Source organism: Taudactylus pleione, unplaced genomic scaffold (genome assembly GCF_031769625.1).
Source record: "Taudactylus pleione unplaced genomic scaffold, aTauple2 ptg000282l, whole genome shotgun sequence".
Lineage (NCBI taxonomy): Eukaryota > Metazoa > Chordata > Amphibia > Anura > Myobatrachidae > Taudactylus > Taudactylus pleione.
In genome coordinates, this window is record NW_028284684.1 from 1,170,232 (window position 1) to 1,195,196 (window position 24,965).

Below are 24,965 nucleotides of genomic sequence, written 5' to 3' on the forward strand. Positions count from 1 at the left end.
GGTCCCTATCCAGCATCTGCAGAAAAGATGCAGATACCCGTGTTAAATGCAAGAAGGACTGCATCTATGGCATTTCTAAGGCAGTAGGCTGCAAGGTACCCTGAGACAGTACAACTGGGTGCAGCTGGGCCCCTGTAGGGATACTAGTATGGGGAGCGGGCCCTGGGGTTGCCAGTCTACTGCAACCCCAGGAAGGTTGAGGTATAAGGGAGGAAGGAGCCAGTCTCTCTCTCTCTGTAGCAAGACAGGCAAAATGAAAATGGCCGTCCGGCGTCTGCAAAAGGGAAGGGAGAGGGGGGGAGGAGCAGCCCTGTGACGGGTATCCTAGGGCAGGGGATGCGCCAAGGAATGGGGGAGGAGCTAACAGGACATACTGACCTCCCCGTCTGGCTGACCCCACGGAATGACTCCACTCAGAAAGAGCGCCTCTCGTTATAGCTCGCTTCTCTGGCGGTCTGGAGGTGCAGACGACCAGGACCCCCACTGCCAACGCAGCCAGTCGCTTCCCTGATCGGCACAGATACACCAGTGTCCAGTATTCCAGCCACGGCTGTGCTCAGGTCTGTGTGTGCAGGAGCCGGCCGCGGTCACCGGAACCAGGGCAGTGGAGCAGCAGCGGGGGTGAAAATGACACTAACAAGCTGTCGCTCAGTATTAATAAAAACAAAACAAAACTAAGTAGCCCCTAAAAATGTGCCCACTCCTAAGGTACCAAACTAAAACTGGCTCTCTGGCTGGAGGTATAGGGGAAAGGGAGCCTGTGCTTGCTGGGTAAAAAATATATTAACTAGTTGGTGCCCAGGCTCCTCTGCTCCACTATATACCCATGGCTCCCAGTATCCCACATGGCTGTAAGAGAAACATTAAGCATCAAGTCCAGGCCACCTTCTTCCATTGCTCCATGGTCCAGTTCTGACACTCACATGCCCTTTTGTAGGCGCTTTTGGCGATGAACAGGGGTCAGCATGGGCACTCTGACCGGTCTGCGACTACGCAGCCTCAAATGCAGCAGTCTGCAAAGCACATTTTTTCTGCATCCAAATTATCAACTTAAAGAACTGAGTGTTCACTTGCTGCCTGATATATCCTACTCCCCGACAGGTGCCATTGTAACATAATAAATCAATGTTAGTCACGTCGCCGGTCAGTTGTTAATATTATATTCACTCACCAGCCATAAAATTATAATATATTAAAATTATATATATATATTTATTTTTAAGTTTGTCTTTTACATTGTATGAAGCTACTTCTTGCAGGACTTCAAAGTCCTGCATGAAGAGCGGTCATCAGAAGGGGGTGGAAAATCTTGAGGACTGCCCTTCTCTGCTGCCAAACAGTCTGGGTGGCCGTGGACAGTCGCCCGTGGCTGCCCTGAGCTACTAGAGCTCTGGCTGCAGGAAGATTTTAGGAGCACCCACCCTTCTATATCTCCAGCAGGAGACTGGGGGAAGGTCGCCGTGGCAACCGAGGAGCCGACCGGGTATGCTTAGCCCGGTATCTACCGGAAGATTAGCTTCCATCATCCGTCGACAGATTTGCATCAGCTTGGTGTGGTCGCATCTCATGTGACCACACCAGGCAAGTGGTTAAAAGAGACACAAAAAAATAAATAAAAAAATATAAACATGCTCAGGGAACTTTATTCTACTTTATGAATGTACATCTAGGTTTACACCAACTTACTTCAAATGAAAGTGGCCACAAGCTTTACTAGAAAACAAAACATTGCCCTATTATCAAATTATAAAAAGAAATGTACTTTATATGTAACAGCACCAGTTAAAGCTAGGCAACACAAGCACATGATACAGTATATGCTTACATTACAATATATAGGCTATATAATCTCCATTATTCATTACATCATACCATCACACATTTCGCACTTGCTCTTGGCCTACTCAAACCTATACTTGACATCCTTTACATTCCTAATGCAGAGTGAATACAAGACGATTAATCAAACCTTGGGAGTTTGAGGATAGCTTCCCAGTGCTTCTCAGTAATATTTCGGAGCTGATTGACTTCATCCAGGATAAGGTATTTCCATCTCATCTTCATAAATGCTTGGAGTCCCTTAAAAAGCTGCTTATAAGAGGTGATGCAGACATGGAAGTTGTTCGGCTCATGCCATCTCTAGGATAAGCACAGAATTATAAATTATAAAAGGAGAACGACATTTAGGAACACATAGTTACGAACATGTAATTATGACTTATTTGGGATGGTGTGGGGGAAAAAGAACTATACAAATGAACAGCAATACAATTTAAAATTACCATGTTAAAGCTTAAGAGGACACCCTCTGAAGCAAATAGTCTCTAATATGATTGGTTCTCAACCTCAACTCTCAAGTTTTCCAAACAGGTGATGTTTTGAGGATTTCTGTCTGCGGAAACAGATGGGATAATTACTAACCCAGCAAAATATATTACAGGTTGAGTCTCCCATATTATAATATTCCGAAATACGGAATAATTTTGGCATGACTGAGATAATGAAACCTTTGATTTTTGATGGTTCAATGTACAAAAACTTTGTCTAAGGCGCAAATTATTAAAAATATTGTATAAAATTACCTTCAGGCTGTGTGTATAAGGTGTATATGAAACATAAATGATTTTCATTTCTGCACACAAACATTGCTTGAGCCACAAAATTATTGAGTATATTGTATAAAATTACCTGCAGACTGTGTGTATAAGGTGTATATAACACAAATGTATTATGTGTGTATATTGGGGTCCCATTCCCAAGATATTTCATTATGATATGCAAATATTCCAAAATACGGAATATTCCGTTATTCAAAATGCCCCTAGTCCCAAGCATTTGGATATTAGAGACTCAACCTGTAATACACTTGTGTATGATTAAAGAATCCACAAAACATGCCCTGTTGGTGGAACTTGAGGAATGGAGTTGAGAACCCCTGCTCTATACATTATATGCAAGATGCTTTACCTGACGCTTCTTTCTCAGCTCTCGTTGGCTCCCAAAATACAGAAGTAGTTTGAGTGCTGGACACCAGCGTTTAAGTTCCAGCTCCCACTTCAAGACATTGCAACTTCGTACAACAATCAAATGAGGACCCCATACTCCTGAAGAAGATACAATTTCAAACCATTGCGGAAAACTTGACAACACTTTCCTAATAAACTAATGACCAATTTCTCACCTTCACTGCTAGCCAGATGTGCAAGGAGGGCAATCACCTGGACATTTTTGCCCAATCCAGATTCATCTGCTAGAATCCCATTGAGATTCTTTTTGTATTGTTTTGCGAACCAGTCCAGTCCGATCAACTGATAATCCCGGAGTTTGCCGTGAAGAAGAGGTGATGTAGGAGTTTTCACCTGTACAACATAGAAAACATATGCATAGAATGTATGCAATGCTAGCCATTTTTGACTCACTCTGACCTGCAAATTCTGACGTTGTAGGTGGACACAAGTCACACATTATGTTTACACCCAAGAGGTGGGGCATTAAAAGAAACAAGGACAGATTCCTCCTTCATATAAACACCCACTCTGACACATGTTCCTGACTGTTCTGTGATCCTTTCCACTTTATACAAAAAACTAACTGCGGTGGAGGCAAAGTTGTGAGAAACATTTTATTTGTAAAATATACATAGGTCACCTTGTGTATGTAAAATAGACTTTAAAACAGAGAAGTGTGAATGTGTCCGACAGCACTCTCCATTTTCAGGTACAGGGAATTACAGAAGGCAGCACTAGCAACCCTTACTGTAGATCCAAGAAAAATTTGTATAAATCCTAAAATTAAAGAATTGCTTGGGCATTCAGATTCCCCATATTGGGTTTAGAGGCAGTTGTGTTTCAGCCTCTTCTTTTAGTGCAGAAGGTTTCATATTAATCCAGATGGCGCACTTTGGCCTTCGGGTCCCAGGAGGCAAAAATAAGAACTGGCTCCATTTAAAGAGCTCTGACTGTTAAAGCTGCACAACTACAGCCCTGGGATCTGGCTACAAGTCCCCTGTATTAGATTTTGGCTTATGGAGAGAAAGAAAACAAAGACAGAAGGTAATAACCTACATCTCAAGGGAAGTCAGAACCAGGCCTGTTCCCAGGTACCTATGCAAGAAAAATGTACCATTAAACACGAAAAAGAGTCTTCTGTAAAAAAACGCAGATCACGTACGATTCAAACCTAAGAAAGACAGGGGAATTAAAGAGCGTCCATGATTGCAACATTGCCTAAATAAGTGTCAGCAAGACAATTATGCTTAAGAATCATGTCTTATAGGTCAGTTGTTAGGCCCTGATGAAAAAGTGTGCCATTAGAAAATCCTAGCCGAAGACGTCTCATCAACAGATCAGCAAATTTAACATGCATCTTCAGGTACAATATTCTATAGGATGCAAGGTATCAGCATGGTGCAAAGTGTCTATGCAGGGAAAACAGGATTTTGGTACTTACCGATAAATCCCTTTCTCCGATTCCACAGGGGACACTGGAGTTCAAGACAGTGGGGTATAGACGGTGGTAGAGTAGAGCCTGGCACCTTAAATAATTTAGAAGTGTGACTGGCTCCTCCCCCTCTATGCCCCATCAGCCCCAGTTTAAGAACTGAGCCCGAGAAGAGACGGAGGACAACAGGAAAACGAGGAGAAGGAGAAGACCACAGAACGGAACAAGACCGACTGAAGGAGAACAGAGGAAACCACTGCAGGGAATCATGCAGTCACACAACCATAGAAGGAACGAAACAACTGGCAGGTATGCAGCGCTGGGCGGGCGTCCAGTGTCCCCTGTGGAATCGGAGAAAGGGATTTATCGGTAAGTACCAAAATCCTGTTTTCTCCTTCATCCACTAGGGGACACTGGAGTTCAAGACAGTGGGGACGTCCCAAAGCCAACCTCCTGGGTGGGAAGCGCTGAGAACATGCCAACCCTTTGGCCAACCGAACAGGGACCGCCAAGAACCAGAGGTTCAACGGAAAGGCAAGAGCTGAGGATCAAATGTCGTGTGCCAGGAGACAATCAGAACTCCCTGCGGAACAGACACAGAAATACCACAACTTACAGCATAAATAGAATGGAATAAGCGGCTAGCGAGAAAACACCCTCAGGTGAGAAGCATCCTAACGCTGTGAGCTCAGCTGAAAACAGACCAAGCCGGACTGTTGGGAGCAGAGAACTCCAACCCGAATCCATATGAGAAGGGCAGTAACCCGAGAACAAAACTCGAGAAAACCGTACCAGATTCAGAAACAGAAAGCTGCAACAGTCGCAGATAGCAGAATACCAGCACTGTTGGACATAGTCATAAAGATACAAGTAGAACGATACCAATCTACAGAAACAGAGCTGATCCTGTCCACAGACTCCTAACAGAGTATGCAGAGAGGTAAAAGACAAGGCCGAACAGTCACCATAAACCATTCTGGAAGTCCAACTACTACAAAGTTGTAAACCAGCGGAAGGGAGAGACCATAGAAGACTCCAACGAGTGGAGATCACACTGGGAATGAGGCCGAGGCAGTTTGAGAGGATTGAGATTACAATACCTGTCAGAGGGTCAGACAGCAGAACAACCCATTCTGAAAACAGAGTAGAAAACAGCGACTGAACACCTGCAGTCGAAAAGCAAATCACAGCCACAAACTTCAAAACAACAGACAACTTCCAACATTATGGAAGTGCGTAGGCAGTACCAACCGCTGGCCTGAACATAGGGTGAACAACCAGGATACCCTAGTAGTTATAGAGCACGGATGCAACAGCCACGCAGGAAGCTACCAATATAGGGAAGCATTCCATACCACAAGGCTAGAGCACTAGGACAACCCTGAAGGTACCAGTCAGGTACCCGTCAATGTGATGAAAACATCCACAGAGACTGAACAGGAAATCCACCAGGCCCCCTGCGTAGGACATATTGACTGTCACACTTTAATGTAAAGATGTGCACTAGACCCTCAAAGCGCTTCAGTCCATAATCCCAACAGATCTAGTAGAAGAGTGTCACTAATCTCAATGTTGAAACTATGCACCAGGGAAGCTCTAAAGTGTAGAGCCAACTGATTAAAAAAAGCAGATGGCTGCTAGGACCGCAGCTAGGGTGCATAAGGGAGAAAGCGGCTATGCAATGACAGGTTGAGCATTAGTGGGGTAAGCCCGCTTACCTGTGAGCGGCCAAAATCCCTCTGGACGCTATGTAGAATGTCACTGACCTCTTTCATCTCACAGCAACCTGCCCCGTCAGGTATAGGGAATAGCTTCAGTGGGCTAAGACCCAATGCTCTACAGCACGGACTTCAGTCTGGAGATGTTGCAGTAGAAAACACTGTATAAACTAGCAAAATGTTAGTGGAGGCAGGAAGGTCGTTCAACAGGACTCTATACCTGAGCTTGTTATATTAGGGATGTGTATCCATATAGACATTATACCTATACCACAAAACGGTCTACTAGTTTAAGTATCAGTACATTAACACTTATAATGGAGAAGTGTGTATTACGCCCATCAATCTAATAAAATCCAGGCCTGACCCTGCCTATATCGGCGGGGGCCCTAGGCCTTCATGTAATTTAACAAATGAATCCCTGATTACAGAATAGAACCTGGATTCTCTATGTACAGATAGAATGTACCTAGGGGCCCTTTAGAGACTCATGTTATTGAGATATGTGACAAGACAATAATATGGAGTACCGGAATCTATACTGAGAAGGGTACCTGTACATAGACAGAGTGCATTAGTTATCCCAAGAAAGGAAGGGACATATCTGTAGTGATAACCAATAGGGTTAAAAACCAGGTTTTGCCAATTATTAGAAATTATGCATACAAGTAATGGGAATATATCAGTATATATACACCCGTACATATAGATAAACATAGTTGCATAAGAAGGCCATCTCTTTGAAAGAAAGAGTAGTGCCAACATAGCAAGTTAACTTGTTAGACTCCGGCATCGGGAGATCAGCATGCTATATTTATATATATGTCCTGCTATATCCTGCATTCTCAGTGTCTTATAAGTTTGCTACCAAGTGCAAAGTTAAAATAATCATAGATCACCCTAAAGGGGGGCGCCATAGATAGGGACTAACAAGAAGGAACTATAACCCCAGAAGGATGGAAGTACATATCTTTATATACAAGAAGGCCCCAGTCATGTATAGGGTTCATAATATAAGCAATGTCTATCACTATGTAAGCTGCAGAACATGACTCTAGTCTACAGAGCCACCATTAATATATATATATATATATATATATATATATATATATATATATATATATATATATATATATATATATATATACACACACACACACACATATATATATATACACACATACACATAGATAAGCTGACAGCTTTGGTAATCGCAGGCGGCTTCCCATCCGTGGAAATATAGGTACGTACACACACCCACCTACAAATCCTTAGGGAGAGATGGTGTAAAGCGGAGTTATTGTACCAACTACTGGATGAGGAGAGTCCAGACTTCAATTGCAGAATCCTTCTTTTAAATAAGCTAAGTACCAGACATAAAACTGATAACAGATCCTACCTCTGCCTTATAAGGATAAGAAGCGATATATATATCTCCACATATGCATACCTTCATAGTAGTACATAGATTAGTAGGTGCGATAATATTTAAAATTAGAACATGAGCAATACACGTATATGTTCTATAGCAGGGCTTAGTATAAATACATGTTTCTTACCTCAACGCAGGGAGACTGCTCAAGTGTTGCGTGTAGCCATCAGCCTGCTACGGTGTAATGGGCAGGATATTTTATCAGTGTGCTGTCCCAGACTGGTATCGAACCTGGGACCCTTCTGTTACTGGAGTGCTCGCCTTAATCAGTTGAGCTATATATGTGTGCAGAAGAGTAACAATCCACAAACTTAAGGGATTACTGTCCCCAAAAAGTGAGCTGTATTCTAACAGAGCCTCCCCAACATATTAAAAGGGAGACCTGTCCCTTGGGAAAAACCACAGCGCAATCCCCCAATCTAAACAGGGGATAAAGGCCTGCTGTTGTTATTAACACAGCTAAAGAAGTGGCCGTCCCGGCCTCTAATGCTGGGCCACAGGGATGTAAGCCCAATATGGGATTCTCGTTCCTGAGAATGGATGATTCGGGAGGACCTGACCCAAGGCCTGCCCCCTCAGCCAACGCTGGGTTGAGACCCAACCCAATGGAGAGTTCTCCTCACCCACAGATATCGTTTCAATATTTTTGTATATGTGCTGCCAAAGCGTGCACTGGAACATTGTCAACCTTGCACGGTGTGCTAATTAACCTCTCTGGAATAAGGCTTGTCCATAGACCACCCGATTAGCAGAGTAGAAAAAAGGTATACACTATATATATCTATCTATATATATATATTAGGGGTGAGCGGGTTCGGATTTCTGAAATCCGAACCCCCCCGAGCCCCCCCGATCCGAGTCCGATCCGAATCAGGCTCGACTTTTCCCGCCTGACTCGGATCTGAAATCGAGGCAAAACGTCATCATCCCGCCTTCCGAGTCTCGCGGGTTTTGGATCCTATATAAGGTACCCACGTCGGCGCCATTTTCTCACTCGGCTGTGGACAGTGAAGAGGGAGGGTGGGAGTTAGGGCTGTGTAGTGTAGTGTAGTGTAGTGCTGCTGTTGTCCACTACTTCAAAGTCCATAGGGGCTGGCTGTGTTGTGCTGCTGTTGTTAATAGGGGCTGTGTCCACTACTTCAAAGTCCATAGGGGCTGGCTGGACTGTGTTGTGCAGTCAGTTCTCCATAGGGGCTGTGTCCACTCCAAAGTCCTGTGCAGTGTCCCAGTCCTAAAGGAGTGCTGCAGTGTTGTCCAGGGGGTGCTCTGTCCATCAGGGGTGCTCCCCCCAAGTGCTAAAAAAATAATATATTTTCTGTGTTTGTGAATTGTGTGCGCAGTAGCCGCACGTGCATCAACAAAGTAGTGCCAAGCGTGCGCCTGTGTCATAAGTAAAGGGCCGGCTGGCTTGACCGTTAAAGGGTGCTGTAACCCCCAAAGTACACTCCAGTCCAAACCAAAAAAAAAATTATTTTCTGTGTTTGTGAATTGTGTGCGCAGTAGCCGCACGTGCATCAACAAAGTAGTGCCAAGCGTGCGCCTGTGTCATAAGTAAAGGGCCGGCTGGCTTGACCGTTAAGGGTGCTGTAACCCCCGAGAGTACACTCCAGTCCAAACCAAAAAAATAATTATTTTCTGTGTTTGTGAATTGTGTGCGCAGTAGCCGCACGTGCATCAACAAAGTAGTGCCAAGCGTGCGCCTGTGTCATAAGTAAAGGGCCGGCTGGCTTGACCGTTAAAGGGTGCTGTAACCCCCGAAAGTACACTCCAGTCCAAACCAAAAAAAAAATATTTTCTGTGTTTGTGAATTGTGTGCGCAGTAGCCGCACGTGCATCAACAAAGTAGTGCCAAGCGTGCGCCTGTGTCATAAGTAAAGGGCCGGCTGGCTTGACCGTTAAGGGTGCTGTAACCCCCGAGAGTACACTCCAGTCCAAACCAAAAAAAAAATTATTTTCTGTGTTTGTGAATTGTGTGCGCAGTAGCCGCACGTGCATCAACAAAGTAGTGCCAAGCGTGCGCCTGTGTCATAAGTAAAGGGCCGGCTGGCTTGACCGTTAAAGGGTGCTGTAACCCCCGAAAGTACACTCCAGTCCAAACCAAAAAAAAAATTATTTTCTGTGTTTGTGAATTGTGTGCGCAGTAGCCGCACGTGCATCAACAAAGTAGTGCCAAGAGTGCGCCTGTGTCATAAGGGCCGGCTGGCTTGACCGTTAAAGGGTGCTGTAACCCCCAAAGTACACTCCAGTCCAAACCAAAAAAAAAATTATTTTCTGTGTTTAGCCGCACGTATATATCAAATCGATATAACATAAATGGAGGACCAAACTTTCTCCGATAAAAATAAAATAGAGAAAGATCAAGAACCACTTCCTCCTAGTGCTGAAGCTGCTGCCACTAGTCATGACATAGACGATAACATGCCATCAACGTCGTCTGCCAAGGCCGATGCCCAATGTCATAGTAGAGGGCACATACAATCCCAAATGGCAAAGTTCAGGAAAATGACCTTGAAAAAGACATTTAAATCAGCTGAAGAGAAACGTAAACTTGCCAATATGCCATTTACGACACGGAGTGGCAAGGAACGGCTAAGGTCGATCCCTAGTATGTTCATGACTAGTGGTTCAGCTTCACATGACGATGGAAGCCCTCCTCCCACTAAAAAAATCAAAAGAGTTAAGCTGGCAAAAGCACAGCGAAGAACTGTGCTTTCTAAGAAGATATCACAAATCCCCAAGGAGAGTCCAAGTGTGGTGGTGGTTGCGATGCCTGACCTTCCCAGCACTGGACGGGAAGAGGTGGCTCTTTCCACCATTTGCACGCCCCCTGCAAGTGCTGAAAGGAGCACCCACAGTCCACTTGCTGATATGCAAATTGAAGATGTCACTGTTGAAGTACAACAGGATGAGGATACTGGTGTAGCTGGCGCTGAGGAGGAAGTTGGCGAGGAGGATTCTGATGGTGATGTGGTTTGTTTAAATCAGGCTCCGGGGGAGACAGTTGTTGTCCGTGGGATGAAAAAGCCCATCACGGTCATGCCTGGGCAGAAGACCAAACATTCCACCTCTTTGGTCTGGCAATATTTCTATCCAAATCCGGACAACAACTGTCTTGCCATATGTACCATATGTAAAGGTGAAATAAGTAGGGGTAGGGATGTCAACCACCTAGGAACATCCTCCCTTATACGGCACCTGCAGCGCGTTCATAAAAAGTTACTGTCAAGTTCAGAAACTTTGGCTAAGACCGTAAGCAGTCCAGGGACACCTAAATCCCGTTGTGCTGTTGTATCCAAGCGCCTGCAAACCACACCGTCAACTCCCTCCTCGTCAATTTCCTCCTTAGTCAGGATCGGAAGTAGTCCTGCAGGCCATGTCACTGGCATGACTGACTCTCCTATCCGGGATTCCTCTGGAGGATCCTGCATTGCTACGCCTACTGCTGCCGCTGCTGCTGTTGCTGCTGCTGGGAGTCGTTCATCATCCCAGAGAGGAAGTAGGAACACCACTACTTTTACTAAACAATTGACCCTCCAACAGTCCTTAGCGAGGAGGATGAAGTACGACAGCAGTCATCCTGAAGCAAAACGTATAACTGAGGCCTTGACTGCTATGTTGGTGTTAGACGTGCGTCCGGTATCCGCCATTAGTGCAGTGGGATTTAGACAATTGATGGAGGTAGTGTGTCCCCGGTTCCAAATCCCGTCTAGATTCCACTTCACTAGGCAGGCGATACCGAGACTGTACAGAAACGTCAGAAAAAGTGTCCTCAGTGTCCTGAAAAATGCCGTTGTACACAATGTCCACTTAACCACGGACATGTGGACAAGTGGAACAGGGCAGACTAAGGACTATATGACTGTGACAGCCCACTGGGTAGATGTATCACCTTACGCAGCAACAGCAGCAGCGTCACCAGTAGCAGCATCTCAGAAACGCCAGCTCGTTACAAGGCAGGCTACGCTGTGTATCACCGGTTTCAGTAAGAGGCACACCGCCGACAACCTCTTAGAGAAACTGAGGGAAATCATCGCCCAGTGGCTTACCCCACTTAGACTCTCCTGGGGATTTGTGATATCTGACAACGCCACCAATATTGTGCGGGCATTACATCTGGGCAAATTCCAGCACGTCCCATGTTTTGCTCACACAATAAACTTGGTGGTGCAGAATTTTCTGAAAAGCGACAGGGGCGTGCAGGAGACGCTTTGGGTGGCCCGAAAAATTTCTGGCCACTTTCGCCATTCAGCGACTGCGTGCCGAAGACTGGAGCGCCAGCAAACACTCTTGAACCTGCCCCGCCATCACCTGAAGCAAGAGGTTGTGACGCGGTGGAACTCAACCCTCTATATGCTTCAGAGGATGGAGGAGCAGCAAAAGGCCATACAAGCCTATACATCCACCTATGACATAGGCAAAGGAGGGGGTATGCACCTGACTCAAGCGCAGTGGAGAATGATTTCCGTGTTGTGCAAGGTTCTCCAGCCCTTCGAACTTGCCACACGTGAAGTCAGTTCAGACACAGCCAGCTTGAGTCAGGTCATTCCCCTCATCAGGCTTTTGCAGAAGCAGCTGGAGAAAGTGAAGGAGGAGCTAAGACGGAGCGATTCCGCTCGGCATGTGGGACTTGTGGATGAAGCCCTTCATTCACTTTGCCAGGATTCCAGGGTGGTCAATCTGTTGAAATCAGACCACTACATTTTGGCCACCGTGCTTGATCCTAGGTTTAAAGCCTATGTGGTGTCTCTCTTTCCGGCCGACACAAGCCTGCAGAGGTGCAAAGACCTGCTGGTGAACACACTGTCAGCTGAAGCGGAACGTGACACGTCAACGGCTCCTTCTTCATTTTCTCCCGCAACTGGGGCTGCCAGGAAAAAACTTAGGTATCCTAAGCAACCCGCTGGCGGTGATGCAGGGCAGGCAGGACCAAGTTTGGACATCTGGTCCGGACTGAAGGACCTGGCAACAATTTCTGACATGTCTACTGTCACTGCATATGATACTGTCACCATTGACAGAATGGTGGAGGATTACATCGGTGACAGCATCCAAGTAGGCATGTCAGACAGTCCATACCTGTACTGGCAGGAAAAAGAGGCAATTTGGAGGCCCCTGTACAAGCTGGCTCTATTTTACCTGAGTTGCCCCCCCTCCAGTGTGTACTCCGAAAGAGTGTTTAGTGCAGCCGGGAACCTTGTCAGCGAAAGGCGTAGGAGGTTGCTTCCACAGAATGTGGAGAAGATGATGTTCATCAAAATGAATTATCAGCTCTTCCAGGGAGACCAGCCTCCAGAAGGTACAGAGGGACCTGTGGTGGTGGATTCAAGTGGGGACGAGTTAATACTTTGTGAGGATGAGGATGTACACACTGAAGAGGGTGAGGAATCGGTGGATGAGGAGGATGAGGATGACATCTTGCCTCCGTAGAGCCAGTTTGTGCAGGGACACATTAATTGCCAGCTTGTTTTGTGGGGGCCCAAACGAACCAATCATTTCAGCCACAGTTGTGTGGCAGACCCTGGCGCTGAAATGATTGATTTGTTAAAGTGTGCATGTCCTGTTTATACAACATAAGGGTGGGTGGGAGGGCCCAAGGACAATTCCATCTTGCACTTCTTTTTTTTCTTTGCATTATGTACAGTTTGGGGCCTAGTTTTTCTAACTGCCATCCTGTCTGCCACTGCAGTGTCACTCCTAGATGGGTCACGTGTTTGTGCCGCCCACTCGTGTCGCTTAGCATAGTCATCCAGCTACCTCGGTGCAACCTTTTGGACATGAAAACACTATTGTGAGGTGTTCAGAATAGACTGGAAATGAGTGGAAATTAAGGTTATTGAGGTTAATAATAGCATAGGAGCAGAGAAACCAACAAATTCTGTGATTTTAGCTGTTTTTATGCTTTTTAAAAAAAAAATACAGATCCAAAACACAAAACCCAGAACCCAAAACACGGAAGGGTGGTTTTGGCAAAACCAATCCAGATCCAAAACACGAAGAAAGATCCAGATCCAAAACACAAAACACGAAAAGTGGCCGGTGCACACCCCTAATATATATATATATATATATATATATATATCTATATCTATACATATACATACACACACACATATATATATATACATACATCCCTATATGGGATTACATATACATCTACATACACACACACACACACAACACGTACATTGTAGGCGCTGGGACACGGGGAGCGATCTGCAGAAGTGACAGAGATGACTCTTACACTGCGCTAGGGTAACGTTATACCGCGCTGTGTGCGCAAAATGTCCATGCTAGCCTGGAGGAGTCCCGGCTAACATAAGCTGTCCCCTCAACAGAACCGCATAAAGCGGAGTCATAGTGCACCTGCTAAGCGCAAGTTTGAGGGAGGGGCAGCAAAAGGCTAGACATATCCATCAGAGCAGCAGGTGTTAGGGCAATGAGCTATACTGCTGTGGAGGGCGCCGAAGCGGCTTAAACACAAGAGCCCCGAAGTAGCTAGCGCCGGAGCTTATACATTAAAGCACCGCCTCAGCAGACTAACAGCTACGCTGTTATAAAACACACACAAGCACAGGGAGAATATACAAACTCCACACAGGGCCATAGTGGGAAACAAACCCATGACCTCAGTGCTGTGAGGCGGCAATGCTAACCATTATACAGACTGTGCTGCCCTGTTAAATATATACAGGCTGCCTCAGTGCGACTGGCGCTGTACCTACAGTGAGAGCTACAGCGCTTTTCGTAAGTGATAGCGCAGTCAGCCGTCTGTCACTTACCTGACCTACAGTTAACGGAGCTTCAATACACATCTCCCCCTTGTGGGGGGAGGGGCAGGAGACCCGGACTCAGCCGGCGGCGGGACCCTTTTCTTCCCCGAGCAGGAGTGAGTCAGTGCTGTGCTACACAACGGACCCTCTTAATAAAAGGGGGAGTTGTTTATATTGTAAGCTGTCCCCTCTCCTTAAGAGGGAAGCGCGCTCCCTTGCCGGCGCTGGTCCGCGCTGCATACTCTTAAAAGAACACCTCTCCTGCTAAGCAGGAGAGGAGAGCCTCAGCTGATGTCCACTGCTCCAGTGAAATGACTCAGCGCTGTGCTTGCCGGCTATTACTGCTGCGGAGCAATAAGGGGGAGAACCCTTACAAATGGCGCCGCTGTTGCAGGACGCGCCATAAGTGTTTGTTTAGGGCGGGTCTCGACGCCGGGTCCGTGCGCTGATTAAGACAGCGGGACTTAGTAGCCACAGCAGCCCGCCATGTGTGAGGAGGGCAAGCGCGATCGGCGCTGCTAACGAGCTCTCCTATGCAGCAGCGCCGACAGCCGCGTGGTGCCCACAGCGCGGCAGTGAGGAGGAAACCCGACTAAAATAGGCGCCGCTAGATTGCATGACGCGCCTCCAGCAGCCCCAGCGACGACCGGGGCTGTAATTTGCGCCCTCGCTGTGACCCCCTTGTATCCGAAGTCGGGGAGAGGGTGGTGCGGGGCAAAGTCGGGCCCTCCTAACAGTGACAGTGTCACTGAGCCCAGCTATACTTCCACTGCTCCTGCTAATCAGGAGCAGTGGTCATACTTACAGCTGTTGCGGCCGGGAAGCTGGGCTGAGGGGGCGGAGAGGAACCCGGACACATGCCGGTGTCAGCAGTGGCGGGTCTTCTCGGGGTCCGATGACTCCTTTGTGTGTGCCCCCTCCTCAGGGTCACCGGACACAGGCTGCAGTAGCCGTGTGGTGCCCTTCCCGGCGGCTCCCACGTAGCAGGCAGACTGCCACAGCAAGCAGCCTGCCTGTCCTCAGCTGTAACTGTTATAAAAATTAAAAAATATGAAAAAGGCTGGAGACAGCCTGATGTGCGACCGGCTCTCTCGGGCACATTCTAAAAACTGGGGCTGATAGGGCATAGAGGGGGAGGAGCCAGTCACACTTCTAAATTATTTAAGGTGCCAGGCTCTACTCTACCACCGTCTATACCCCACTGTCTTGAACTCCAGTGTCCCCTAGTGGATGAAGGAGAAATGGAAATATAATGGAGGAAGGAAGGAGGAGCCAGGAGGAGGGGTATATAGGGAGGAGTTTGTTCTTTTATGCCAGTGGCCTGTTTCCGAAGGACAAGCATAACCCACCACCTGTTACTCGCTATTGTTGAAGGAGAATCTGAAAGGCTACAACAGATAAAAAGACTTCGCTAAAACAAGATGGCAGAATATTTTATTTCCTGATCAAAAAAGAAGTACTCACTGTTCCAGAGATACGAGAGCTGCCCCGTGGCAGTAATAGTTCTGCTGCAGCAGCCACCTCTGCAATGTCACGATTGTGTTTCCTTGCACCCATATGGGCAGCGCTGCCTCCTTCCATATTCAACAAAGTGTCAATGAGAACTACCTGCTTCTGAGCACCGTCCAACTCTTTGTCACACGCTGAAATCAATAAGACATGCACAAAAATGATCATGATTAAATCATTTGTGCTAGGTCTGGAAAAGTTAGAAAATAAATTAAGCACATTGAATATTTAGCTTCTCTTTACATCACACCTGTTTACAGTAACATTACACGTATTTAGTGTATTAGCTTTGATTAATCACAAAAAAAAAAATGGAAAAATTATTTTATCTTGAAAGTTCTTACACAGAAACAAATAAAAAGGCGTATTCACCAGTGGCTTGTTTCACACATGTAGGCACTAATAATACAAGGGTTGTTCAAAAAGTAATGCCTAAATGCTCACAACTCAAATTTTATTATAGAGCCGTATTCAATTTGAGCCGGGCCACGATACTTTTTTGCGTCCCGGACTTTACGCCTACTTCGTCTGTTTTATAGGCAGAAAAGTATCGCGCGCGTGCCCACTTTAGCCTGTATTCAATTTGAAAGTACGCGAAGACGTAAACAGGTGGAAAGTACTGTCAGATTTGGGGAAATCAGCCTGATACCCCACAAAAGATGCTCTGACATGGGGGTTAGCTATGGTACCCCCCGATTTGGCTTGCTGAAGGTATTTGGTGTTTTTAAACAGGCTCAATAGCTACTAAATAGAGTTTTTCTATACGTGGTGCAGAATAGTATTCAGGAGTATTTTTTCCAGAAAATAAGTTATCCCAGCAAGTTTGAGGTATTTGAAAATGGGGTCAGCATACTTAAAAGTTGCTAAAGTGAATTTGAAAAAAAATAGTGAAAAATCCACTTGCCGCAAGCACCTGCAATCAAAAAAACACTTGGGGCATACTTGGGGACCCCCACAGAGTCAAGTTCGCTAGTTTTTAACTTTGTCCCCAAACTTTTTTTTTTTTCGGCCCCAAAATGAAAGTGATTTTTTTGGAGTGTTCTTAAGTGTTTTTTTTTTTTTAATTTTGACACCGTTTACCTTTGGGGGACTGTCTGAAGACTGCACGGGGGTTCCTGCAATGTTGCACCCCAAAACCCCAATGCTGCACTTTTTTCCACCTCCCATTCATAGACGAAACTTTTCCGCCTATTACATTGCATTGACTTTCCGCCGAGGCGGAAAGTCTTTCAAATTGAGTACAGGGTAAAAGCCAAACAGGCGAAAATTATGTCATCGGCGAAAGTTTCCACCAAAAACATGCGGAAACTGACTTTTCGCCTCAAATTGAATACAGCCCTTAGATACAGAGTTGAAAATTTGCAGTAAAATAGTCTTAGTAACAGAATGACTCTACTCAAAAAATTCACCATCTGCCCTCAAACATTTTCTCCACCTCTCAACCCAAGCTGTGAATCCACTTTGGAAAAATTCCAGTGGTTGGTGTTTGACCCAGGAACGTATGGAGTTTTTAACAACCTCTATGTCTTCAAAATGTTGACCCCGGACACAGTATTTGAGAGGGCCAAACAGATGAAAGTCAGGAGGGGCCAAATCAGGACTCTATGGTGGATGTGGCATTATTGCCCACCCCATTTTGGCAATTTCCGCAGATGTTGCCATCGAAGTGTGAGGTCTGGCATTGTCATGGTGCAAGATGACATTTGACAGTAGGATTGTTGACCTTTTTTGCGGATGGCGTCTTTCAGCTTCTTAAGTGCAATAATGTATCGATCACTTGATTGATTGGTTTTGTTCCAAGTAATCGATGATAAGAACACCTCTGCAATCCCAGAAGAATGTGGTCAAGACTTTGTTTACGGATCCCTGTGATTTAAACTTTTTTGGCCTAGGTGAACTTGGGTGTTTCCATTGCTTTGATTTGGCTTTTGTTTCTAGGTCATAAAGGAATACCCAGGTTTCATCTCCTGTAATGACATTTTCCAAAAAAATCTCAGGGTTGGCTTCAAAGTTGGTCAAAAGGTCATTGCACACTTCCACCCTCTGGGCCTTATGATCCCTGCTTTGGAACCCATTTAGCACACACTTTATGATATCTCAAATCATTGATTAGTGTTTCTACAGTGCCATGGCTACATTCAAGTTCATCACCGATATCTCTGATGGTCACACAGCGTTCTTTCTGAATCATGGCATCGACTTTGTGTCGGTTCTCTGCTGTCACTGCAGTTGATGGTCTGCCACCACGAGGTTTGTCGCTCATGGATAATTCTCCCAATTGAAAACGCTTCATCCACCTTCTGACATTGCTATAGTCAATTGTTACGCTCACCATACACTTTTTCCAGTCTTCTGTGGATTTCTGTAGCACTGCAGCCTTCTTTTTCCAGAAAATAAATGACGGCTCTTTGTTTCATCTTGGATTCCATGGTATTTCTTGGACTACCTAAACAAAAATACATATATAGCTAGCAGACATATTAAACTACAAACTGACAAAGTTTCAAATAAATGTTGCATATTATTTCAGAGTTATGAGTATTTAGGCATTACTTTTTGGACAACCCTCGTATCTATTAACACTCAAGATTATTCTGCTCGCTTCTCTGTAGATGTAACAAACTTCATATTTAAGTTCATAAAATACCTATGAGAATAGACCATTAGCCATAAGATGCAAACACTGATACTGTATGTGTGATTTCTATTATCCTAGAAGTTATTGTGAAACCAGTGCACAGGGCCTGATTACTAGACACGCTGTGACGATGTTTTTGCAGCCGAGTGATTTTCTGTAAACTGTTTCCGCACCCGAGTGACACTACGCAAGTGTCAAAGTACTTTACCATAATCACACTCTGCTTCTTTTTATTCACAGTGTGACTGACAGGCCGGCAGCGTTTGCGGGAGATAATGGGGAGTGTCAGCAAAATCTAACACATGTTGCAACCGTTTTCGGGGAGTGTCGCTGCCTGTGTTTGCGATCCTATACGCAGGAAACATGGCTCCAGCACCTAATATACCAGGGTAATTCTGCATAACCATGGGATTACTCAGGAGGTTGATTATCAAAGGATCTGCGGATGCGTCTTTGTACGCAGATGACTGGATTGGCGAAGCCGCCAGTGGGCGTCTCAATACAACTCCAGGGGTCTGCTACATCTGCATATTTTCGCACATCCACGCTGTACACAGACGTAGCAGCGGCATTTGCATAAAACTCAGAATTAGGCCCTTTATTAACTAAAGATACTGACAAGAAAGACATACAGACCTTTATTCCTCATAGCCTTTAAAACAGACCCGGAGGTGGTTTGATCCTGAAATAGAAAACTTAGTCAATCAATTTGTCAGCCTTGCCAAATAGATTTTCATTGTGCGGTTTGTTGTCAACCTATGCTTCTTCCATGCCAAGTCACTTTGAACGAAAACACCCAGGCCAACCAAAATTTCCCCAGTTGTGACCAACATTAGTGACTGATTCTAGCCTTTATTTTAAGTAATTAACCTATTCATCAGTGTTCTCAGGCAATGGTCACACAACCAAATTCATGTAAACTCGTAAGAATACTACATGTTTATTTTCCTCCCACTACAAAGAAAACTTTCTAAATATATATATATATTTTTTTTTTTTTGCATGAATGTAAAGTTGTGCATTAAACATAGAAATCTGCTGGTTATTTACAAGCAGTACTAATGGCGACTCACCATACGTTGCTCCATTTTCACATGTGGCTCTGCCTTATTTACTTCTTGGCCTAAAAATACAGTTATAGATAATATATGTAATTGGGGAGATCTTATAACAGTTAAAGAGGTTCATATATTGAGGAGAAGGGGGGGGTGGGGGAAGGGGGAGTTCTTTTAAGAAGGAGGTTTGGGAATGTCTTCTGTTTTGTTAAACTGGCATGTATTCAGTAAAACAAAGTAAGCTAAATAAAAACCAAATATTACCAAGATTGTTTTCAAAACACCGAACATATTACACTTCTATTATGTATGTTGCAGTTATTGAACTGTGGACCAATGTATATAAATCAGCAAAGCAAAGAATGGTAGGTGAAGGACACAGAAGAGATTTTTTTTACTGTGAACATATTGATATCAAGCTAAAACTATGTAGTGTGTTTCAGCAGCGGAATGACAATGAATGTGTTAATGTTAAAAGAAAAATAATTGGATTTTTGGTACCTACCGTTGAATCCTTTTCTCTGAGTCAGGCTGGGGAACACTGGACCATGGGATTGTAGGTGGGAAGGCGTGGACTTTACACTGATGACCGAAATCTAGAACTCCCCCCTCCCCCTCTGCAACCCCTGCTTCAGTACAACTTAAAAAGTGCTAGGTAAGGAGAAGCAATATTCAATGACACCGTCATACCGAAAAATAACACACTGACGGCCATTTAGAACCAAAATCATAACTCATACTCAAAACGACAGAGCGTGAGGGAGGGAACACAGTGTCCCCCAGCCTGACTCAGAGAAAAGGATTCAATGGTAGGTACCAAAAATCCAATTTTCTCTTTCCTCAAGGCTGGGGTACACTGGACCATGGGACGTTCAAAAGCTGCACCCAGGGGAGGTAACGCTCAGGTTGTCTGACCGGACAACTGTATGCCCAAAGTGGGCGTCCCTGGAGGCAAAAATATGAAACCTGTAGAATCTCGCAAACGTGTGGACAGAGGACCAGGTAGCTGCCCGACGAACTTGTTCAGCTGAGGCCCCATGACGCACCGCCCAGGAGGCCGCCACAGCCAGAGTGGAATGAGCCAACACCTTGGCTGGTGCCACACGCTCCGCATCCGAATAAGCCCTAGAGATCACTGAGCGGAACCATCTTGCAATGGTCTGCTTTGTGACTGGCCCACCCACGCTTGTTGGCGTCGTATAGGACAAATAAAGAGTCCGTGCGACGTAATTCCCAAGTTGTGTCTAAGTAAATCCATAGGGCCCGGACTACGTCCAACAGTGACAGATTGCCCTGGTCCCTTGAAGACTTTGAAGATGAGAAAAACAGGAAAAACTATTTCCTGGTTCAAGTGAAAAGAAGAAACCACTTTCGGCTGAAAAGACAGAACAGTCCTGAGGACCGCCCTGTCCTCATGGAAAATAAGAAAAGGTGGTTTGCAAGACAAAGCCCCAAACTCAGAGACCCGCCGAGCCGAGGCAATGGCCATAAGAAAAAACACTTTCCACGTGACAAACCGAAGATCCACAGATTCTAATGGCTCAAACGGAGCCTGCTTAAGAGCAGACAGAACCAGGGGCAAATCCCATGGCGCTACTGGCGGCTGAAAGGGAGGCTGCACTCGCAAAACCCCCTGTAAAAAAAAGTCTGCACCTCTGGAAGGAGAGCCAGACGCTGCTGAAAATAAATGGACAGAGCTGAGACCTGTAGCTTCAAATAGTGAAGCTGCAAGCCGGCTTCCAAACCCACCTGCAGAAAAGCTAACAGGCTTCGAAGGCGGAATTGGGCAGTATGCACTATCCGCCGCTCACAGCACATATTATAAAAACTTTCCAAAGCCTGTGGTAATTCTGTGCTGAAACCTACTTCCACGCTCGGAGCATGGTACCGATGACTGAAGGGGAAAACCCCCTAGCCTTTAAGAGCTCGGTTTCAACAACCATGCCGTTAAAGCCAGGCCCTCGTGACTGACTGGCCCCTGTTGAAGAAGATCTGGACGCAGCGGAAGATGCCAACCTGGAGCTGCGGTTAGTTTGAGAACCGTGGCAAACCACGACCAGCGCGGCCAGTTTGGAGCCTCGAGCCACGCTTGCTGCTCTCTGACTTGCGGAGCACCCTTGGTAACATGGTAATTGGAGGAAAATTGTAGGCCAGACAAAAGTTCCAAGGAACTGTCATGGTATCTACTGCGTATGCTAACGGATCTCTGGCCCTCACACAAAATCGAGGGACCTTGCAATTGTGGCGGGACGCCATCAGGTCAACTTCCGGCAGCCCCCACCTCTGGACCACCTGCTGGAAAACCACCGGATGGAGAGACTACCTCAGCAGGACTACTTTCCTGCCAGGAGAGTGGTCTGCCTCCCAATTTTCTACTCCCGGTTTGAACACTGCTGAAAATTCCGCGACAAACTTGTGAGAGTGAGACTTGCCTCTGCCATGGCAAGCGCGCTTTTGGTCCCGCCCTGGTGGTTTACATACGCCACCGCCGCGGCGTTGTCCGATTGGATCTTCACTGGCCTGCCGGCCAGGAAGACCTGGGCCCCACATAGGGCCAGATAAATGGGCCAGAGGTCCAGCATTTATTGACAACCAGACCTCTGATGCCGACCAGATCCCCTGGAGACAGAGGTTCTCCGTCACCGCACTCCAAACGCTGAAGCTTGCGTCTGTGGTGACAATGATCCAGCTTAGAGTAACCAGGGACCGACCCTGGAGAAGGTGACTGGTAGTCAACCACCAGTGAAGTGATTGACGAGTGCTGTCTGACAGAATCAGCAATTGAGAGGAGAGGTCGTCCGAGCGGCCCTTTCAATTCCGGAGAATCTCCCACTGGAGAATTCGTGAATGGAAGCGGCCGTACTGGATGGTCTCGAAGGTAGAGATCATCGAACCCAGTAACTTCATGCCCAGCCAGACGGATGGCCGAGAAGCAGACAGCACTTTCTTGACCAATTCCTGGAGGGCCCGGGCTTTGGTCTCGGGCAAGAAAAAAAAAAACTTTGCAGTGCTGTATCGGAGATCACCCCCAAGAACGTCAGACGTTGGCATGGCGTGATGCGACTCTTCTCGAGATTCAGTATCCACCCGTGATACTGTAACACCTGGACCGTGTGATCCAGGTGGAGCTGAAGTTGGGCAGCCGAATCTGCCTTAACCAGTAAATTGTCTAAGTAGGGTACGATCGTTATCCCCTCGGAATGTAGCAGACTTGCCACCATTGTCATGATCTTCGTGAAGATCCGTGGAGCAGTCGCGAGCCCGAAGGGCAGAGCCTGGAACTGGTAATGAACTCTCCCAGCAGTGAACCTGAGTAGAGAATGATGCCCTGCCCAAATTGGTATGTGGAGATATGCACCTCTGACATCGAGAGACGCCAAAAACTTGTTTGCCGACATACCCTGAATCACCGACCGGAGTGATTCCATACGAAACTGATCCACCCATAGGCTGGCATTCAAGGCTCGTAGGTTTAATACCAGCCGATAAGTGCCGTTGGGATTCCGGACCAGGAACAGGTTGGAGCAAAAACCCCGTTTTTGTTGAGACTGTGGACATGGAGCTATCACCCCCTTGGAAGAGAGGGAACCGATAGCCTGGTCTAAGGCCCTTCATTTGTCCGGATCCTTGGGCAATGCAAAGAAACGCTGCGGCGGTGGCCCCTTCAGGTCGATCACATATCCTCGGGAGACAATGCCTCTCACCGAGGCACCTGCTCCCGAAGCTACCCACCGGTCTCGGAAAAGGAGGGGATGGCCCCCCACCTTCCCAGAGACCGGAAGGGCAGAACTCCTGAATGCACCAGAGAATCTGCCCCGTGGGGCCGAACCCCTGCTGGGAAAAGAGCGCCCTCAGGCCATTTGCCCTCTAACCAGACCCCCCCTCGAAAGGAAGAACGTAAGCTCCGGAATCGTGAGCCCTTCTGCTTCTGTGGCACTACAGGCAGGAAGGTGCTCTTTCCACCTGTCGCTTGGGATATGATAGTATCCAACGCAGGGCCGAACAGAACACCCGCATAAAAAGGGAGAGCCTCTAGAGCGCATTTAGACTCGGCGTCTGCCTCCCAGACGCGGAGCCAAAGTGCCCTGCGCCGCGAATGCCGTAGCTGAGACTCTAGAGGATATCTGCGCACCATCTTTGGTAGGGGTATGGCCCTTTGTGGACTTTTTGTCCGTCATCTGAGCCAAAACCAAACAAAAGATGGAGATAGATAGATCGATATATACACAAAAATATAACTTGTGGCAAAGAATATACAACACTCCCCAACAGGCACAAAACAGAGTTGAAAAAACTACTTAGCTGCACCCTGCCAAGGAAAAGGAGTCTGAGATTTATCTGTCCTTCCTCCATCCTGCCTGGCTTGTCCCACTATAAAGCTGTGAGCAGCCCACGCAGCTTCCTGGAGTGCTGTACATAGCCACTGGAGAGCGGGGGGAATCAGCAGCCGATGGCTCCTCCCCCCCGATATACTGAAGCAAGCCCAACGGTTTCCCCTTCAAGTGCTACTCCCCTCTGTAGGGAAAGCACATGGACTAACCCGCTCTCACCTGCGGGAAGTCTGTAATCGGCGCTCTCCCCAGAGGAGCCACAGACAGGTAACCCCGGAAAAATGGCGCCTGCCACCCAGGACCACGCCAACTGCCTGCACCTATAACAGGTACAGCAGCGCACAATCCCCAGGCCCAGATGGTCTCACAGAGGCCAGAGTGTCTAGAACGAGGGAAGCGCTCAGCCGCCGCTCCTAGCCGCCGCTCCCCGCAGACTTACACTCCCATCAGGGCCCAACACCTGTAATAAAAATAAACACGATTATTACAAAGACAAAATACCACAGGCACAAGGGTTGCAGAGGGGGGGGGGCGGAGTTATAGATTTCAGTCATTAGTGCCAACTCCACGCCTTCCCACCCACAACCCCATGGTCCACTGTCCCCCAGCCTTGAGGAAAGAGGAAAATAATTATAAACCTGGATACAAAAAAACAATGCAGTTGCTATAAGCATAAACAAGCTCATCTCCAGAACTGTAAAAAAACCAACAAAAAAAATAAAGTTCTTGCTAGGCCAATGGGGTATAAAGGGGGAGGAGCTGTGCTGCAGGAGGTATAACCTAAAGTGGAGTAGTCTGCTCTTGAACCACTTATCAGGCAACGTCACTAGTGATGCGATTGCAGCGCCCCACTGAATGCCCTGGCTTTAGAAGAGGGGATTCGTTCTGCACAAGTGCAGAGCGGATCTCCTGTGACTTCCCAGACCACCTGTCAATGTGGCGCTGGTCTGTGACCGCCAACATCACTGCCGGAATAGCGTCCCAAAAAGCCGGGCAAACGTTATTCTGGAGCACAGGTTCTCAAACTCGGCCCTCAGGACCCCCAACAGTGCATGTTTTTCAGGTCTCCTCA

The 24,965-nt window shown here is 46.6% G+C and overlaps 1 protein-coding gene across 4 annotated transcripts in view; it reads right to left on the reverse strand.

The window, feature by feature from the left end:
* The window catches only part of LOC148512088 (E1A-binding protein p400-like), a 206,846-nt gene that overhangs the window by 156,488 nt on the left and 25,393 nt on the right, over positions 1-24,965 (reverse strand). For all 4 annotated transcript variants that reach the window (XM_088482083.1, XM_088482082.1, XM_088482081.1 and 1 more), the window contains exons 10-15: positions 19,581-19,630; positions 19,144-19,189; positions 15,825-16,003; positions 3,182-3,359; positions 2,968-3,104; positions 1,970-2,139 (exon numbers count right to left, since the gene is read on the reverse strand). In XM_088482083.1, coding sequence (XP_088338209.1) covers positions 1,970-2,139; positions 2,968-3,104; positions 3,182-3,359; positions 15,825-16,003; positions 19,144-19,189; positions 19,581-19,630 — 760 coding nt within the window. The remainder of the gene's footprint in view (positions 1-1,969; positions 2,140-2,967; positions 3,105-3,181; positions 3,360-15,824; positions 16,004-19,143; positions 19,190-19,580; positions 19,631-24,965) is intronic.